General features: G+C 38.7%; 1 protein-coding gene across 1 annotated transcript in view; it reads left to right on the top strand.

The window, feature by feature from the left end:
* LOC139938291 (serine/threonine-protein kinase NLK-like) overlaps nt 1–17,919 on the top strand; it is a 42,063-nt gene that overhangs the window by 16,645 nt on the left and 7,499 nt on the right. Inside the window, exons 3-10 of the mRNA XM_071933708.1 lie at nt 977–1,032; nt 3,945–4,051; nt 5,544–5,629; nt 9,351–9,560; nt 13,111–13,212; nt 15,204–15,290; nt 15,872–16,070; nt 16,844–16,937. Of these exons, the coding sequence (XP_071789809.1) occupies nt 977–1,032; nt 3,945–4,051; nt 5,544–5,629; nt 9,351–9,560; nt 13,111–13,212; nt 15,204–15,290; nt 15,872–16,070; nt 16,844–16,937 (941 nt within the window). The remainder of the gene's footprint in view (nt 1–976; nt 1,033–3,944; nt 4,052–5,543; nt 5,630–9,350; nt 9,561–13,110; nt 13,213–15,203; nt 15,291–15,871; nt 16,071–16,843; nt 16,938–17,919) is intronic.

Genomic DNA, 17,919 nt, shown 5'->3' with positions numbered 1-17,919 from the left:
GTGATGTTTTCTGTATGTAGGAAGACAGATAAGGCAGATCTTTACGCAGGAAAATATGGTACATAGTAGTCTCCGAAGGGTCTTATATATCAGGGATAATATTCTTCCTACAGTACTTAGATCTGATTTCTGATTTTTGTTGTTCGCCCTTAAAAAAATTAGCAAAAAGAGTAGCGTAAAAAGTCTATAAATCCACATAAACCTAATGTACATGTTCATGTAGGTCTGCCCTTACTTTCTCAATAAAATGTTCCCACATTGGGCTAGAATTGCAGACTCGTGGCTAGACCTAAGGTCTTGATTTTAAGAACCTTCCACTGGACCAGAAATATTTTTTAACAAAACATTTTAAATTTATTTTACGTTAGGACTTTAACCCAAGGTGGAGGTTTCGAATGACAAAATGAAAACCTTCAGAAATTGTATAAATGTACAATGGTTTTGTTGCACTAAGACTTGTTCTGTTTTAAGGGTGACTGAGTGAGTGCCAATACGACTGAATATTAGCCAGTAGTCCATGAGGGTATTTTTATGCCCCATTGTGCCTCGTATTTATCATTCAATACACTCATCTAATTCATAAGCTAGTAATTACTATCTCCGAGCTGCAGTGTGCACACCTTTTAGAACGCAAGAATGCTGTGCACACATTCTCGTTGGACTCAGAGGCAGAAAAGTTTCCTCTACACATACATGACGTTGACGTTAGTGAACTGTCTTTCCCTGCTCATTGCCCTCGATGCAGTCCTCGGAGATGAAGCACGACTCATTGGCTCCTACTTGTCTATACCCAACAGCTTTTGCCTTTTCATTGTTGATATAAAATCAATTGTTCGAGGACCGACCCCAAAAATCGTAAGAGAATCAAACACTACATGGGTGTGAAATTAGATCTGTGCAGAACACTGTTGGCAAATAAGCGTGTTTTACACATTTTTTTAAAAAACATCTTCCATTTGTTTTTGTCTCTTTGCAGGTCCTCAGAGCGCTGGATATTCTTCAACCTCCTCATCTAGACTTCTTTGAAGAGATGTATCCTTTGAAGAAAAAAAAATAATAATAATATAAAAGTCTGTCACAAATTCTTGATGACCAAATGTCAAATTGCTTTACGAATGTGCTGGATGCATTATGCTGCCAATCATTACTGGATTTGTACGACTAGTACATCTCGTGAGACCGCTGAGACATACATTTATCTCTGTAGTCGGTCTGTCCATAAAACTAATTTTTTTTTTTTAAAGAAGGAAATACTAAACAAAATGCGCTGCTGTACTGTTTTCGGCATTACTGCCATGCCTCCCTAAATGCTCCTTTTTAAACGAGAAAATGATTGATAATCCTGCAGGGCCGGGCGGGGAATTAGAAAGACCCTACCCTGACATTCAGCTTACAAGTCTAATCCAGCCCCCCCGCCCCCCATCCTATTCTGTCCGACCATCATCTTCGCATCTAACATCTCTATAATCTAGTCGTTTCGTCTTAAACGTTATCTGACCGCTTTTGGTGATTGATTTCACATGTCTCAGCTTTCTGGGGCCAAATGTTTTCTTTTTTTTCTTGTCGTCCACCCACTTCCACCCCCCTCCCTTGTCTGGCTAGTGAGTTGTTTTTTCCTCTGCTGTCGTCCAATTCACATTTCCTGTCAGTGATTTTAGGTGATTCTGTTTCATCTAGTTGTGAATCCGCCCCCCCCCCCCCCCTCCTCTCTCTAAGTAAGCTTAGATAGTCACTGCTTTCCGATAAGGGTGTCGCCAACGTCAGAAGCCATGTCCAGGGAGTGCGGACAACGTACTTGAGGTGTGATTGTACGAGACATTTTTCCTAGGATTACAGCATCACGGTTTTGTGTTTGGGGTCTTTCGGGAAAGATATCCATCATTTAGTGGGTTTCGATTAACATATAATACCAGTGTATTCCCACATTGCACAAGTATGTTATGATTATCTGGAAATAGTGCAGTGCAGGTCTGTATGCTTCGTTTTTTGAAAGGGCAAGGGCACAAATGCACTTTCTCCTCGGTAAACGGCACCCTATGAAGAAATTGTTAATTTCTACTGGAGCATTTCAAGGGCACCAAGATGACCAGAAGGCATGGAGGCAATCACCTTAATTGCCTCCGTGAAGTATCAGGCCTTCTGGCAGTGAGTCCAGACACAGAGTTCCCCCAATGCATAAGAAGGCAGGTGCATTTATACATCCTAACTGTACTCTGACATGCACATCTGTGGTCTTGTTGTCTGGTATGTCGAATGGCCTTAACATGTCATGTTTCCATAGGGCTGGAGACTTTTTTCTTGGGTCATAGTCCCCCTCATTGACTGGCGTGTTTCATAAATCAAGATAGTTTCTACTTGGTAAAGATGTTCTGAACATGTATGTTTTCCTGTCATTTCAAAGCACTGGACGCTATTGATAATTATTCAAAATTGTTGTTAGCATAAAAACTTACTTGGTAATGAGCAATGGAGAAAACATTGTGAGGAATGGCTCCTTCTGAAGTAATGTAGTTTTTGATAAAGAGGTAATAATTAATTTCCCACTCAAATATTAAAAGACTTCAGGCCTCATTTCTTTTTTGGGGCATCTTAAAGCACACAAATTTGTGCAACAGTGGTGTTTTTTTCTTTCATTTTTCATTCATGCATTGGAATACACTTCTGTTCTCAACAGCAAAAAGAAATGATACGTTTCCAGCCAAAAGGGAAAGTCATTATTGGTTAATTGGAGAACGGTGGTGGCCTGTATGTTTTACGACGTGTTCACAGGAAGCTCTGAACTTAAATATGATACATTCATCATCCGCCCAGCCCAGGTTTTTAAGCAATTGACCGGTCTGAGTTTGACCCATCTGCAGCTGAGCGTCAGTGAACCCTGATCACTTCACTGGTGTGTGTGTGTGTGGGGGGGGGGGGGGGTTGTCAAGCAGCAGCTGGCTGTTCCATGACGCATCACGTTAACAATTAGTTGCATAGTGGGACGTTTGTTGTTTTTGTGTCAGTGGCAAAAAAAATGTATTTTGTGAAAGAGCATCAACCTTTTTCTTCATACATTTGTTTCCATTTGTTCACCATAAATGAAATTTGCAACATTTGAGAAAAATTTGGTTGACGTTTTTCCACTTTATTTTCTAACCCTGGAAGACTCCAGGGAAATAACCATTTCTCGTGAAATTAGCAATTCTCAGGAGATAGTTACCCCTTGCTGGAGTGCAAATTGTTTGGACTTACATACGATTAGCATGCTAAGCACTTTTTATATGGGTCTACCAGCCCCAGTCCTTCTGCATCCTTCACTTTGGAAATTGAATATAGGACATTGGCCCTTAATGGTCGAACTTCCTTTAGAATGATAAGGAACATAAGCTTCTTTAAGGGCACAGAACACTATTGGTAATTACTCAAAATAATTGTTTGCATAAAAATTTACTTGGTAACAAGCAATGGAGAAATGTTGATAGTATAAAACATTGTGAGAACCGGCTCCCTCTGAAGTAACGTAGTTTTCAAGAAAGAAGTAATTTTCCCACATTTGGTTTCGAGACCTCAGAATTAGATTTTGAGGTCCCGAAATCAAGCATCTGAAAGCACACAACGTCGTGTGACAAGGGTGTTTTTTTCTTCCATTATTATCTCTCAACTTCGATGACCAATTAAGTTCAAATTTTCACAGGGTTGTTATTTTGTGCATATGTTGAGATACACCAAGTGAGAATACTGGTCTTAGACAAACACCAATAGTGTCCAGTGCTTAAGTTCATGCTTTTATAACCACAAATCCTAAGATTTGAACATTTTACAGGAACAGAAACTTGCTTTAAAGTTAATGTATAATGTAACCACCAATCCTAAGAACATTTTACAGTTATCAAAGTGAATCCATTTTGCCCTTGGTCACCAACGATTGCATATACATGTATCTCCCTTAACCATGCCATTGTCAGATATGTTGTGACGGAGTTACTACAAAGCGACCTTCACAAGATCATTGTCTCCCCTCAGTCGCTTAGCTCCGACCATGTCAAGGTCTTCCTGTATCAGATTCTAAGAGGTAAGAACCCGAAACGAAACGAGGAGAGGGAAAAAAAACTTCTCCGATTGCAAAGAAGAAGAAAAGAGTAAAGAAAAAAAAAAAACCTTCAAAGCTGTCATCTTTGTTCTGGGGAAGACCTTGATCGCTCGAATGCATAATGCAGCTCTCCAGAGTTTCAAGTAGAAATTATTCTCTTGTTAATAGATACACAGCCAGAGTAATGAGATTTTTTTTCCTTCTTGAGTTTAAGACGTGGCGGTTCGTCGCTGCTTTGTGATGAGACGCCCAAACTTGGGGAGGTCTTGGACTAACGGGAAAGGGTTTTTTCATTAATTGATTTGAGGTCAAACTACAGTAAATTACGGGAGAAATTGATTGGGGCAGCTCACGTTTCCGTGGCTTGGGTTTTATTTTTTTGTAGGTGACTCTGTTTTTAATCTGTTTGTGAGTTTTAACACTCACTTCAAAACCAACATCAACCAAAACTGACCTACAAAATAAAATAAAAACCACACGGCGCCGACAAGACATTGAAATTTGGTAACCGATATGTGAGAGGGATTTTATTAATTGATTTTGAGGTCACATCCCAAAAAAATTGAACGGGAAATTTATTGAGACAGGTTTTTAAGATTCTTTGAATCATAGGAAATCATAGGTTTTTTTTTTTTTTTTAATGTTTTTTTTTGACATGTGAGTGATTGATAAGGGGTATGACAGACGATAATAAAGAATACGGGTTATTCTTCCTCAATTTAGGCTATAGATGTAATTAGCTGTTTAGTTGTGTTTTTTCTTTAGTTCGTCTGGTATGGAGCTTTTCTCTTACTGTCTTTTACGTACAATTTTCTGGTTTGTTACATAAAAGTTATGTTAAAACAAAATTCTAGAAAAGTCATGTCAAAGACACTCACTATGTTGTACTGTTGTTAAGGCAAAACTCAAAAGACATCCTAAACTTTATTGATAAAAATAAAACAGAGGGAGTGAAAATTGCTTAATGGATTATTTAACACATTTATAGTCCTTATTTTAGTCCTTCACCATAACGTACAGTATTTTATATTAAGTTTAGTGACCATTTTGAGACCATGCTTATCTGTACGATCTTTGCCAAGAGCCAATACTCAGTGATTTTGAATGATTTTGTCAGAACATGTTCTAAAATTGAAATAAGTTAATAATGCGCTGTGAAAAAATACTACTGAAAAATGTTTTCTGTTTGGAAAGGAGAAAAATGCTGATTACCATATTTCGCTGTTTGTGTGTACCAGTCGTAGTGAACCTATGGTTGTCATTCAGTGACCTGTGGATGACCTCAGGACTACAGCGGTGAATTTAAAACAACAGGGTCGGAGAATTAATGTCGGCCAAAAGACCAATATAATATTATATTATAGGACATTGTTGTTTTCAGTCAAAACAAATAAAAGTTGCTCATTCTGGTGGAAACAAAAATGGATGAATTTTATTACAAGTGTTGACTTTTTCTGTCTGTGTTTATTGTCAGGCCTGAAGTACCTTCATTCTGCTGGTATTCTACACAGAGACATCAAACCAGGAAACCTACTCGTTAACAGTAACTGTATACTCAAGGTTAGTACACGTTCCACCAGAGGAAAAACAAATAGTAATAGCCTCCCCTATCTGTTTCTTAAACTGCTTCTGTTTTGTTTGTGTCACACTTCATGAACTTAAAGACACTGGAATGCTGTTCTTCTCACTTGGTGTATCTCAACAAATGCACAAAATAACAAACCTGTGAAAATTTGAGCTCGATTGGTTATTGAAGTTGCGAGATAATAATGGGAGAAAAAAACACCCTTGTCACAGTACATGAAGTTGTGTGCTTTCAGATGCTTGATTTCGAGGCCTCACGCATGAGGTCTTGAAATCAATTCAAATATTTTACTGAGAAATTACTTACTTTCCCAAAAACCACGATACTTAAGAGGGAGCCGTTTCTCGCAATGTTTTATACTATCAACAGCTCTCCATTGCTTGTTACCAAGTTAGTTTTTTTTCTAACAATTATTTTGAGTAATTTCCAATAGTGTCCACTGCCTTTAGAGATAGGTTCACGGACTAGTTTTGGTTAACGTAAAGGCAAAAACATTAAGAAAGATCAGTAAAAGTCACCGGTGAAAGATTCAGTTGAATACAGTATTTGTTGATTTGTTGAGAAAACACACAAAAAAGAAGTCAAACATTTGGTTCTACAAATTAGCGGGCCGCGTTCTTTCGTGAAATTAACCAAAACAACACAATTTAAAGGGATTTTTTTGTCTTTCCAACCATAATCATTTTATACATTTGCTTTTCATAGCCTAAAGTGCCTAATTCTAGCGGCAAAGTGTCCCCTTGCGATTAAAAATATTCTGTAATAATTTTCAGAAAGCAACGAATGTGCACAAGCGAAAATTTCTTAGTTAGCGGCTACCATGCATTTGGCTAAGCACAGATTTTTTCGCCTACAGTAAACAGAGCCATAGGAATTGGGCCAACGTCAAGCTGTATTTGATACACAGGACTTCTGGTATTATTTGCAGTGTGTATGGTTTCATATTCACTAACGTATGGAGACTGAGAACAAAACAGAAAAGGGGAAATACAAAGGGACTCCATAGGGGAATTCTAAAGACCTGGGCGCTCCACAAGGAAGTTTTAGTACAAAGTCTAAGGGAGATTCTTAAAGACAGTGGACACTATTGGTAATTACTCAAAATAATTATCAGCATAAAACCTCACTTGGTAACGAGTAATGGGGAGAGGTTTATAGTATAAAACATTTACCAATAGTGTCCAGTGTCTTTAACTACAGGGACAAAGGAAAGATCAAAAGATGTCCCCACAGGGAAAGAATGTTTGAACCTGTCTGAATAAAAAAACAAAAAACCAGATGCTCGGGTCAATCAATCAATCAATCAATCAATCAATCAATCAATCAATCAATCAATCGGAGGGAATTTATAGAGCGCCAAAATCAACCAAAGTTGAATAAAAAGCTGGGAATGCAATGGTACATCTTGAAAATGTATTTCTCTAACCATTTTTAAAATTTAATGTTGACCCTTCAGAAAAATATACATGTATCAAGACAAAATTAACCAGACTGTGAAAATTTTATTTCAATACACAAATAAATTTCAGTGTTCAAAAGTGTTCAAAATTTGCAATTCAATATAGAAATGTTGCAGTATAGTTCTGAAATAAAGTCAACAATTTTCGGATTAAAATTGACGATGACGTGAATAGGCTCATCAGATAAAAATCACCCTCAAAAACTACTATAAAGCATTCTTGAAGTTAATCAAAGTGCCAATATGTCTAAATTCGTATGAAACCGCCATTTATGATCACAAAAAATCCACTTCCAACGGACTGTAACAGCCAAAGTTCATGTTATAACTCAATTGTTTAAAAGAAGTACACGACCCTTACTACAGACAGAGACTTTGAACTCTGCTTGGTTCTACACTGCACTCGCAGGCAACATTGATACATGTAGTTTGACGGTTGACTCCAAGTGTACTCGGCCATATCACGGCAGTTGGTCTGGGTATAGTTTACGTGACGCAAGAGTCCCCCCCCCTAAAACGTATATTGATGTTAATCGGTGTACTAGGAGGTCGCTTGCTGTTCCATATTGAATTAGAGACCATTGAACATGGCCTCTCTAAGTTTCTTAGGTTACGACAAACAAGTCATCAAGGGCAAAAACTAAACTAAATAGTTGCAGTCATTTTTTAAGGGCAGGGGACACTATTGATAATTACTCAAAATAATTATTAGCATAAAACCTTTTTTGGTGACGAGTAATGGGGAGAGGTTGATGGAATAAAACATTGTGAGAAACGGCTCCCTCTGAAGTGCCATAGTTTTCGAGAAAGAAGTAATTTTCCACGACTTTGATTTCGAGACCTCAAGTTTAGAACTTGAGGTCTCGAAATCAAGCATCTAAACGCGCACAACTTCGTGTGATAAGGGTGTTTTTTCTTTCATTCTTATCTCGCAAGTTTGATGACCGATTGAGCTCAAATTTTCACATGTTTGTTATTTTATGTATATGTTGAGATACACCAACTGTGAAGACTAGTCTTTGACAATTACCAATAGTGTCCACTGCCTTTAAGGGTCTGGACACTATTGGTAATTACTCAAAATAATTAGTAATGTAAAAACTTACTGACTTACTTGGTAATGAGCAATGGAGAGCTGTTGTATAAAACATTGTGAGAAATGGCCCCCTCTGAAATAACATAACTTTTGAGAGAGAGGTAATTTCTCACTCAAATGTTAAAAGACTTTATGCCCGAAGGCTTTGTTTTTAAAAGCATCTGTAAGCACAACAATTTGTGCAACAAGGGTGTTTTTCTTTCATTATTCTCTTGACAAATTGAGTCCAGATTTTCACAGATTAGTTATTTTATGCATACTTGTATGTTGAGAATACTGGTCTTTAAAAACTACCAAAGGCGTCCGGTGGCTTTAATCCTGCTCATGCATTTTGCGAATTGTCGTTCAAAAAGACTTTTACAGAGATGCCAGTGAGTTATTCCATTTATTTAGTAAGCACCCCTATATCAGTCTGCATAATTTTAGGAATCAATTCTATCTGTAATATAAGAATACTTTGTGAGTTTGAATTCACTGAATTACCAACAACAAAAAATTCCCTTCCAAAAAAGTACAATCCCAGTCTCTCTCTCTCTCTTTCTGATTCTACACCGCCCACATAAAAAGACAACAATGAAATTAACACCAGTCAAGTTCATCAGAGATCAGTCTGCCTTTGTAGATAAGAATCATTGATAGACTACCATCAAGGCTGTTGGTGTCTAAACTTAACAGAATTGATTTTGTGCGTAAATTCTTCCACTGGTATAGCGGGTGGATGTTTGCATGTATAGTGTTAATTATTGTGGTTTAATATGTACTACCTTATGGAAGCCCGAGGACATAACAGAAAAGGAAAAACAAAGGGTCATAAGACTGGGGTGATTCACAAGGAATTTTGCATACAAATTCTATTGGAGGTTCTTAACTACATGTACATGTACTGGGACAAAGAAAAGAACAAAAGATGTCTTCACAGGGATGCACAAAATACCATGTGTGCTTGCGGTGGCCTTGCCTTGGCTCGACACTTGGCGATTTTTATCAGCTGTAAATTCCAGGAAGTTTAACAATTTATGTGTATCCACATCTTGGGTAGGCTTACCTACCTTCAGAAACAGGCCACAAACAAATTCCATGAAAAATACACACAACTTGTACATAACTGGACCCATTCTCTTTTTTCAATCATTCCCACTAGATATGTGATTTTGGGCTGGCCCGCTTGGAGGAACCAGACACAAACAAACACATGACCCAAGAGGTCATCACACAGTACTACCGAGCGCCGGAGATCCTGGTCGGCAGTAAGCATTATGGGTCGTCGGTTGACGTCTGGTCGGTGGGCTGCATCTTCGCTGAGCTACTGGGGAGGAGGATTCTGTTTCAGGCCCAGAGTCCAGTCACACAGGTGAGGCCATCTAGATGAGGTTGACGTGGTGGCGGCCATGTTGCCCTGCCTAACATGTCCCCAAAGTAACATAAGAAGCAAGAAATTAGTACTAATTAGCAATTTGAATAAACTGAGATCGAAAATGAAACTCGATGACGATGTCAACCTTAGAATTATTTATCTCATGCACTACAGTCACACAGGTGAGGCCAAAGACAAGTGCCCAGTTATTTTCATGAAGCTGTTTAGCAGAAAATACTGCATCGCAAAAGCAAATTTCTTTTGCTGAGAAAGAAGGGCACCAGTGGCAACAGTATAAAGCTTATGAAGCGTTGACCGCTAACCTGTTTCTTTTTCTGTGCTTAGCAAAACAATTTGTATTTAGTAGTTCTTTGTGAAGTGACGGTTTTAAAGGGGTTTTTTTGGGGGGGGGTCATTATCCTTGTTGTAATGATGCTTTCTCACTCTTGAAATGCCGATTTGCTTTGCTTCAGGAAAAAATGTGTCTTTCCGCCGCTCTGATTTGTTCTGTATTTTTTGCGCCAATTTCACGATGCCATAAAATGAAATTATGCTTGATTTATCATGGTCGATGGATAAACCTTGACTTACTTGAAGGCCTAACTCAATTACGGAGACAGTGAAAAGGCCTTGGGGACTTTTTGCAGCAACTGATTTTTTATTTATTTTCTTATTTTTATTTTTCTCAATCTGTACCGGTTAAAGGCAATGGACGCTATTGGTAATTACTCAAAATAATGTTTTGCATAAACCTTACTTAGTAGCGAGTAATGGGGAGAGATTGATAGTATAAAACATTGTGAGAAATGGCTCCCTCTGAAGTAATGTAGTTTTTAAGAAAGAAGTAATTTTCCACGAATTTGATTTCGAGACCGCAGTTTTAGAATGTGAGGTCTCGAAATCAAGCATCTGAAAGCACACAACTTCGTGTGACAAGGGTGTTTTTTTCTTTCATTATTATCTCGTAACTTCGACGACAGATTGAGCTCAAATTTCCACAGGTTTGTTATTTTGTGCACATGTTGCGATACACCGAGTGAGAAGACTGGTCTTTGACTATTACCAATAGTGTCCAGTGTCTTTAAGAGTGCTCATTAGATATGTGGATGTGAGGCTTAAAACTGAAAACCCTTGCGGAGGAATCGTACGGTTTCCTCCATGAGTAGTCACAGAGATAAGTGCAGTTAATTTTTGTTTGCCAATTGTTAAAACAGAAGGAAAGATTTAAAAGAAAACAAATAAATTATGGGAAGGTGAGGCTTAAAACTTTAAACCTCGCGGAGGAATCGTACGATTTTCACATGAGAAGTCACAGAGATGAGTGCGATTAATTTTTGTTTTGCCGATTGTAAAAACAGAGGAAAGATTTAAGAGAAAACAAATAAGATATTTGGGTGCGGGAAGATGAGGCATAAAACTTAAAGCCTTGCGGAGGAATCGCATGAACCAAGAGAAGTCACAGAGATGAGTGCAGTTCATTCTTTCTTTTGCCGATTGCAAAAGCAATAGGAAAGATTTAGAAAAACAAATTAAAGGAGTATAATTATGAGGTTAAAGCGTGCCTGTCGGTGCCGTCATGTCTGGGTGTTGATCATTTGAAGGGCATGGTCATGTTTGGCCCTTTGTCCCTGTTTATGTAAATAACATTTGGAAGGTCATCATGGCCTTTGGGTAGGTCAGCTGAGGTACAAAGGTCATTGAATACGAATGACTCGCCTTCCAGACATGACTGCAAAAGGTTATCATAACAATAGATAGATATGGGTCTTCATCATGTTGTTCAAGTATGGTGCAAAATAGTGTGCATTTATACCCAAAGCTAACTGGGAACTGAGATAAATTTGTGTCTTGGATAAATAATATAATTTTGTACACCCTTACACCGATTTGTATTGAGCACTGTTTACTCCCGAGTACTTTCCCAAGTTTTAGTGAATTATAACATCCTACGGGCAAATCACTCGCGTGAGATTTGAACCAACAACCCCATTATAGCTTACTGGGATTATAGAGATGTTAAATTTGTGTCTCGGATGAAGAATAAAATTTGATTTAACCCTTACACCGATGTATATTGAGCACTGTATACTCGGTACTTACCAGAGTTCTGTGAAATAAAAAGCCCACAGTCAAATCACTCTGGTGGGATTCAAACCCACAACCTTTGCATTGCTAGAGCAGATGTTTAACCACTAGACCACTGAGTGGTTAGAGTCCGTTCGAATCCATGTGTTAGAAGTGGGTACTGCAACGGTTTGGATGGGTTTTAATTTTGAATCGGGGGATGAAGAATATAATTTGTTTTTACCCTTAACGCTGATGTGTGTTTAGCACAGAAGTTAAAAACCCACGGGGAAATTGCTCGTGTCGGATGAGAAATAGCGGGTTTCAAGGCACTTGACACTATTGGTTATTATAACATTTTGAGAAACGGCTCCCGCTGAAGTAACATAGTTTTTGAGAAAGAGGCAATTTCTCACTTAAATATTTGAATTGAATAAGAGACCTCAGCTGAGGTCTCGAACACAACTTGTGCGATAAGGGTGTTTTGCTTCCACTATTCCCCCGCAACTTCGACGACCAATTGAATCTAAATTTGTTCAGGTTTGTTGTTAAATGTTGAGATACACCAAGCAAGAATACTGGTCTTTGACAATTACCAAAGGTGTCCAGTGTCTTTCAAATTAAAAAGTTTACTTCCGTAAAAATTTAAGCAAAAGGTCACTTTATCTCCGGAGGTCCCCTCTCCAGTGATACCCAATCAATACCATGAATGGATAACATACAACACCCTCTTTGAGCATCATTCAGTCCTTTAGTTGCTGCTCATTAGCAACGACAACGCACACTTTGTTTCTGACAAAAACAAAATTGGGGGGGGGGGGGGGGCTCAAGGTTTGTTGTGTGGCAAAGGATCCCTTATGAGGTCTGAACCATCAACTTGTAGTGTCTGTACGTGACTTGTGTGAAACGTGTATCAGCACATTTTACTTTTCTCTGTACAGTGTGGGGAAAGTGGGGATTTTGCTGATCGGTAACTAAGGACGACCATCAGCTTATCTCATATTAAGTGGATTTTCCTTGGGGAAGAAAATACAATTGTTGAATAAGGTGGTCATTCTTGAAGCACTATTTAAAAACATGGCGTATGCTTTTATGCTCAAACAAGATGATCTCATATCTTTCAGCCCGGCCCCATGTCATAGGGCTGCTTTAAAGAAAAATTAGCTAAGCACAACAAAAGTATGCTTACCAGAAAAAGCTTACCGGCCTGCAACTTGTATTTGAGTTGGCAAGATGGCAGACATGTTCCATCATTTTTATAAAAGTCCTTTATATACTTGGCCCAACAGCCTAATAAAAAAATTGTCTTTTCATGTGCCTTTTTTCTTTTGCAACTAACTTTTGATCAAACACAAATTTAATCATTTGGATTTCATATTGTAAAGCGCCATGATCATCTGTTTATTATTTGTTTTATTATTAAATTTCAAAATAGTAAAACCCAAATTTTAAACACAATTTGTTTTTCTTCTTTTGGTTACAGCTCAATTTGATCACCGATCTTCTTGGTACACCGAGTATGGAAGACATGAAATACGCATGCGACGGTGCGAAAGCACACTTGCTCAGATCACCCCACAAACCTGTAAGTAAAACAAGTCCAGAATCTGATGATGTGTTATGACAGTCCTGTATGCTTCGTTTTTTGTAACATGGGCAGGGGCACCAAGGCATTTTCTCCTTGGTAAAAGGCGCCCTATATGAGGAATTTGTGAATTGGAGCATTTCAAGGGCACCAAGCTAATGACCAGGGGGCATGGAGGCAATCGCCTTTGTTGCCTCCGTGAAGTATCAGGCATGTTATGAGTTGTAACAGTTGTAAATTCTGCTGATGAGTAGGAGAATAATGTGGCGAAAATATTTGTATGTCGGGGTTTGCCCATTAACTTTTCTAATGACTGGTCAGCAGGACCAGTAAGCTTGTCATTTCACTGGTCCGTCAGCTTTTTCACTAGTCAATATTTTAAAGGCAGTGGACACTATTGGTAATTACTCAAAATAATTATTAGAATAAAACCTCACTTGGTAACGAGTAATGGGGAGAGGTTGATAGTATAAGACATTGTGAGAAACGGCTCTCTCTTGAGTGACGTAGTTTTCGAGAAAGAAGTTATTTTCCACAAATTGGATTTTGATACCTCAGATTTAGAATTTGAGGTCTCAAAATCAAGCATCTGAAAGCACACATCTTGGTGTGACATTGGTGTTTTTTTCTTTCATAGTTATGTCGCAACTCCGACGACCAATCAAGCTTAAATTTTCATGGGTTTGTTATTTTATGCATATGTTGAGATACACCAAGTGAGAAGACTTGTCTTTGGCAATTACCATTAGTGTCCAGTGTCTTTAAGTAGCTGGACCACTTGGAGTGAATTCTGACTGGACCCCAGGTGTATGGAACGCTGTATAATTGTGTGTATAATGTTAAAACTGTTGTGATTTAAATGATTGTACATACCAAGTGTTTTTATCATTTCGTGATAATTTTAATAATATTGATAATAGCACTATTTGTATAGCATTCTTATGCAAAGTGCATCACAGCGCTTTAATCATACCGAACAGCCTCCTCACTGAGGTCCATGAGGAAATTTCCCTTTTGTTAACTTACCATTTCTCTAACCATTTTGCTTGTTCTTCTCCAGAATTGTATATTTGTTTTAATGTGTAACTATTTAGGCCTAAAATGTACAATCAGAGTATGATTTCATTGATTTTCGACTTTGAAATCTTCATAATCTTTATTGTTAATAGCTGTTAAATTTGCATCGGGATAGAATACTCATTCACCAAATGAATATCTTTATCCCTGATGCAAATTTAACATCTATTAAATCATTTGCAGTACCCGCTGCTTAAACATAGGATTCGAACTGCCTCTAGCTACTGGGCAACCTCGGTAGTCTAGTTGGTAAGACACTGCTCTAGAATTGCAAAGGTCGTGGGTTCGAATCCCACCCGAGCAAATATGCCTGTGATTTTTTTCACAGAACTCGGGTAAGTACTGAGTATACAGTGCTAACACACATCGGTCTAATGGGTAAAAACCCAAATGAATATTTTTTATCCCCGATGCAAATTTAACATCTATTTAATCTTTATTGATGTTGTAATGTGTTGTTAATTGTATCTTTGTTTGCCCATCTGTAATATAGTGCTAATTATAGTAGAAATACACAGTTCATAGGCCTAAATAGTGGTTTTTCACACACAAGAGCATCTCAAAGCGCTCAGTATTGTGTCTTTAAAGTATGCATGGGTATGTTCAATATCTAAGACCCATTTATTTACATAACACCATGTAACAGCTAACAGCTTTCAAGGTGATGTGGCGCAATCTGCAGCCAAACAATACATCTTTCAAATACAGATATTTCCATGTTACCTAACAACAGTTGTTGTAAATATCGCTTTATTTAAGAAAGCCTCAATAGCTGTAGTGTATGTTAATTGTTTGTTAAGATTAATTTTTCATTTGTAAATCTCATAGACAACATTAAAGCAATTATATTTTTTTATATAGCTTGAATGTCCAGACTATTTGAATGCAATGGTTTGATTTATTTGTATCCACAGCCTTGCCTGTCAGCATTATATAGTCTGTCTGCCCAGGCTACCCATGAAGCTGTCCATCTCTTGAGTCGGATGCTCGTCTTTAATCCGGTACGTATTTAAACTCAATTGTCGCAATTTCATCAGAATCAAACAGCAGAGATTCTATGGGCTCCTGATGCTTTGCCAGTGCCTTTTTGAAAGTATAAATGGCATCAGAGCCCAGGGGTCGATTTCACAAAGAGAGTCCTAACTTAGGACTAGTCCTAGGACTCTTTGGGGTTATTAAAAACTAAGTTAGGAGGAGTTACTCATCCTAATTCGAGATTAGACTAGTCTCAACTCTTTGTGAAATCCACCCCTGTCCCAAGTTCATCGAAATGCAAGCTCGTGATTTTTCAACATTTTTTTCTGGTTTCAGGATATTTCACTGATCTTCCTGTACCTGTACATTTTCTTGAAATAGTCAAACTTGTCATAATTGCTCCTTGTGACCAGACCTTCAGATATCCGATAGAAATTATGTAGAGAGTCTGTAAATCTCTAAAATGTAACATTCTGTTTTACCCTACAACTTTCATTTCCCTATTAAGAGTAAATCCCACACCCATAACCCCTTCTAAACAATTTGGACTAGCCCATGTAGACACCAACCTTTCCTTCTGTGACGTTATATTTTCTCATCTTCACAGGACAAACGTATTTCATGCACCGATGCCCTCACCCACCCCTACTTAGAGGAAGGGCGGTTACGCTACCACACGTGTATGTGTCGCTGTTGTCATAACACGGCAGCCGGGCGGCAATACACTTCCGACTTTGAGCCGGCGGCGCCCCAGAGGTTCACCTCGGAGTTTGAGGATGGGTTGTGCAGTGTCCATGAGGTCAAAGGTGAGGCTGGAAGGTCAAAAAGTTAAAACCCACACCTGATGAAGTCAAATTTGTTGACGGTACAGTGGAGTAGCATAAAGCCCGGTTCATAGTTCCTGCTAATGCAAATGTGATGTGAAATTTTGTTGCAACAACTTTTGCTTCGCACAAAACATTTGCAGGAAGTTTGAAATGGGTTGTAAGCCCAGTTCATACTTTATCACAATCCTCCTTTCGCAGCGATATTCGCAAGTGAGTTGAGCGAATGGGCAACTGCTGCGAATTTTTCGTTGCAAATTTGTGACGTCAACATTCGTATCTCATTGGCATTCGCAGGAAGTATGAACCGGCTTTAGTCTTTGCGATAAATTTGGTTTTGAATGCAGTTTTCGTATTGAGCGACTGTCGCAGGTTAAAAGATGCTGCAAATGGTATTGTGAGAAGTTTGTTTGGTTTCACAGGCTGGAACAAGTGGCAAGGTTGCTACACTCTATTTGAATTTTGTTTAGGAGATGCTAAAAGTTGTACAGATAATGTACAAAGTAAAATAGACCAGGGAACCACTCAAATAGTGTGCACCACACAGCATTTGGCTTTTTACTTATTTCATCTTAGTGTTTTTTGGACACTATCTGCCATTTACATGTTAATGTATTGTAAATTAATAATTTGAACACCGAGCTTTAACGCTACCACTCGTGTATGTGTTGCTGCTGTTATAACACAGAGGCCAGACCATCAATACACATTTGATAAATTTGACTTAATATTTTGTTTGGTATTTGTTTTTGCAGAGGCATTACACACGTTCATTACAGACCGACACCAGGGTAATAGCGTACCCCTTTGCATCAACCCCCAGTCTGCTGCCTTCAAGAGTTTTGCAAGGTGAGACTTGATCCAAGCACTCGCCCTGCCCCCCCCCCCCTTCCATGCCCAGGCCTTGAAATAACCCTTGACACCCACAGCAATAGACCGATCCACTGAGCTCCACCCCATTGCATATTGACCAATCACATTGCAACGAAGGTCAGACAAATAAGATCCGACATGCGTGTGCGTATCTTGGCGCGCGCGGCAGAGTTGTGCAGAAAGGCATTGGAGAGCCCCAGGTGTTGTTGCTCACACGTGTGTCGTGGGCGGGGCTGTTATGCCCTCTGCATGGTTCCAATGTACATCTTCCCCATAGAAGTACCCCTTACTGGAGGGAAATTGCTGTGCCCCTTCTAGAGAGAAGTTCAAGGCCTGCATCCCCTACAATGTTTTTAGCCTCTCTGGCCCAGCAATGAGCAATAAGCGTTTTTGAGGTACGGCGGACGTGATAGGAGTGGTACTGTTTGGTTTGGGTGTACAATGTATACACACAAATTTACCCAAACCTTATAGTGTTGTAGCATTGTGTTCGCCATATCTCAAAAAGGCTTATAGACTCGTGGCATGAAGGTTTGCCTGAGCAGCACATGAATGGCAGACCATTCCTCTTAGCATTATGGTTTGGGTCGCTATTCTTTGGGCAAAAGCAGGCCCTTACAAATCTGAATCTATTGTTGGAAGGTGAAATTATATGCATGTTGCCATTTCACAAAGCAAATGTTTTGTTTTTCATTTGAAGAATTGGTCATTGTCTGCACTGATCTATTGTTTAATCATAGGGATTGCTTACTGAAATGGCGTCCAATGCAGAGTTCCCCATCTTGCACCTTTGGTTCTTTATGATCTTTTCTGTATACTCAGTAATTTCTCGAGTCCTTTAAAAGAAACAGTACCGAGTATACAATGGCTTATACACATTGGTGTAAGATCAACCAAAACATTCTTCTTATGGTTTTTATTTGTCTTTCTTGCCCTTCCTTTTAAAATTTACGTTGTT

The sequence above is a fragment of the Asterias amurensis genome, chromosome 6, assembly GCF_032118995.1.
Source record: "Asterias amurensis chromosome 6, ASM3211899v1".
In the NCBI taxonomy this organism is placed as follows: domain Eukaryota; kingdom Metazoa; phylum Echinodermata; class Asteroidea; order Forcipulatida; family Asteriidae; genus Asterias; species Asterias amurensis.
This window is presented reverse-complemented; position numbering and strand designations above follow the sequence as displayed.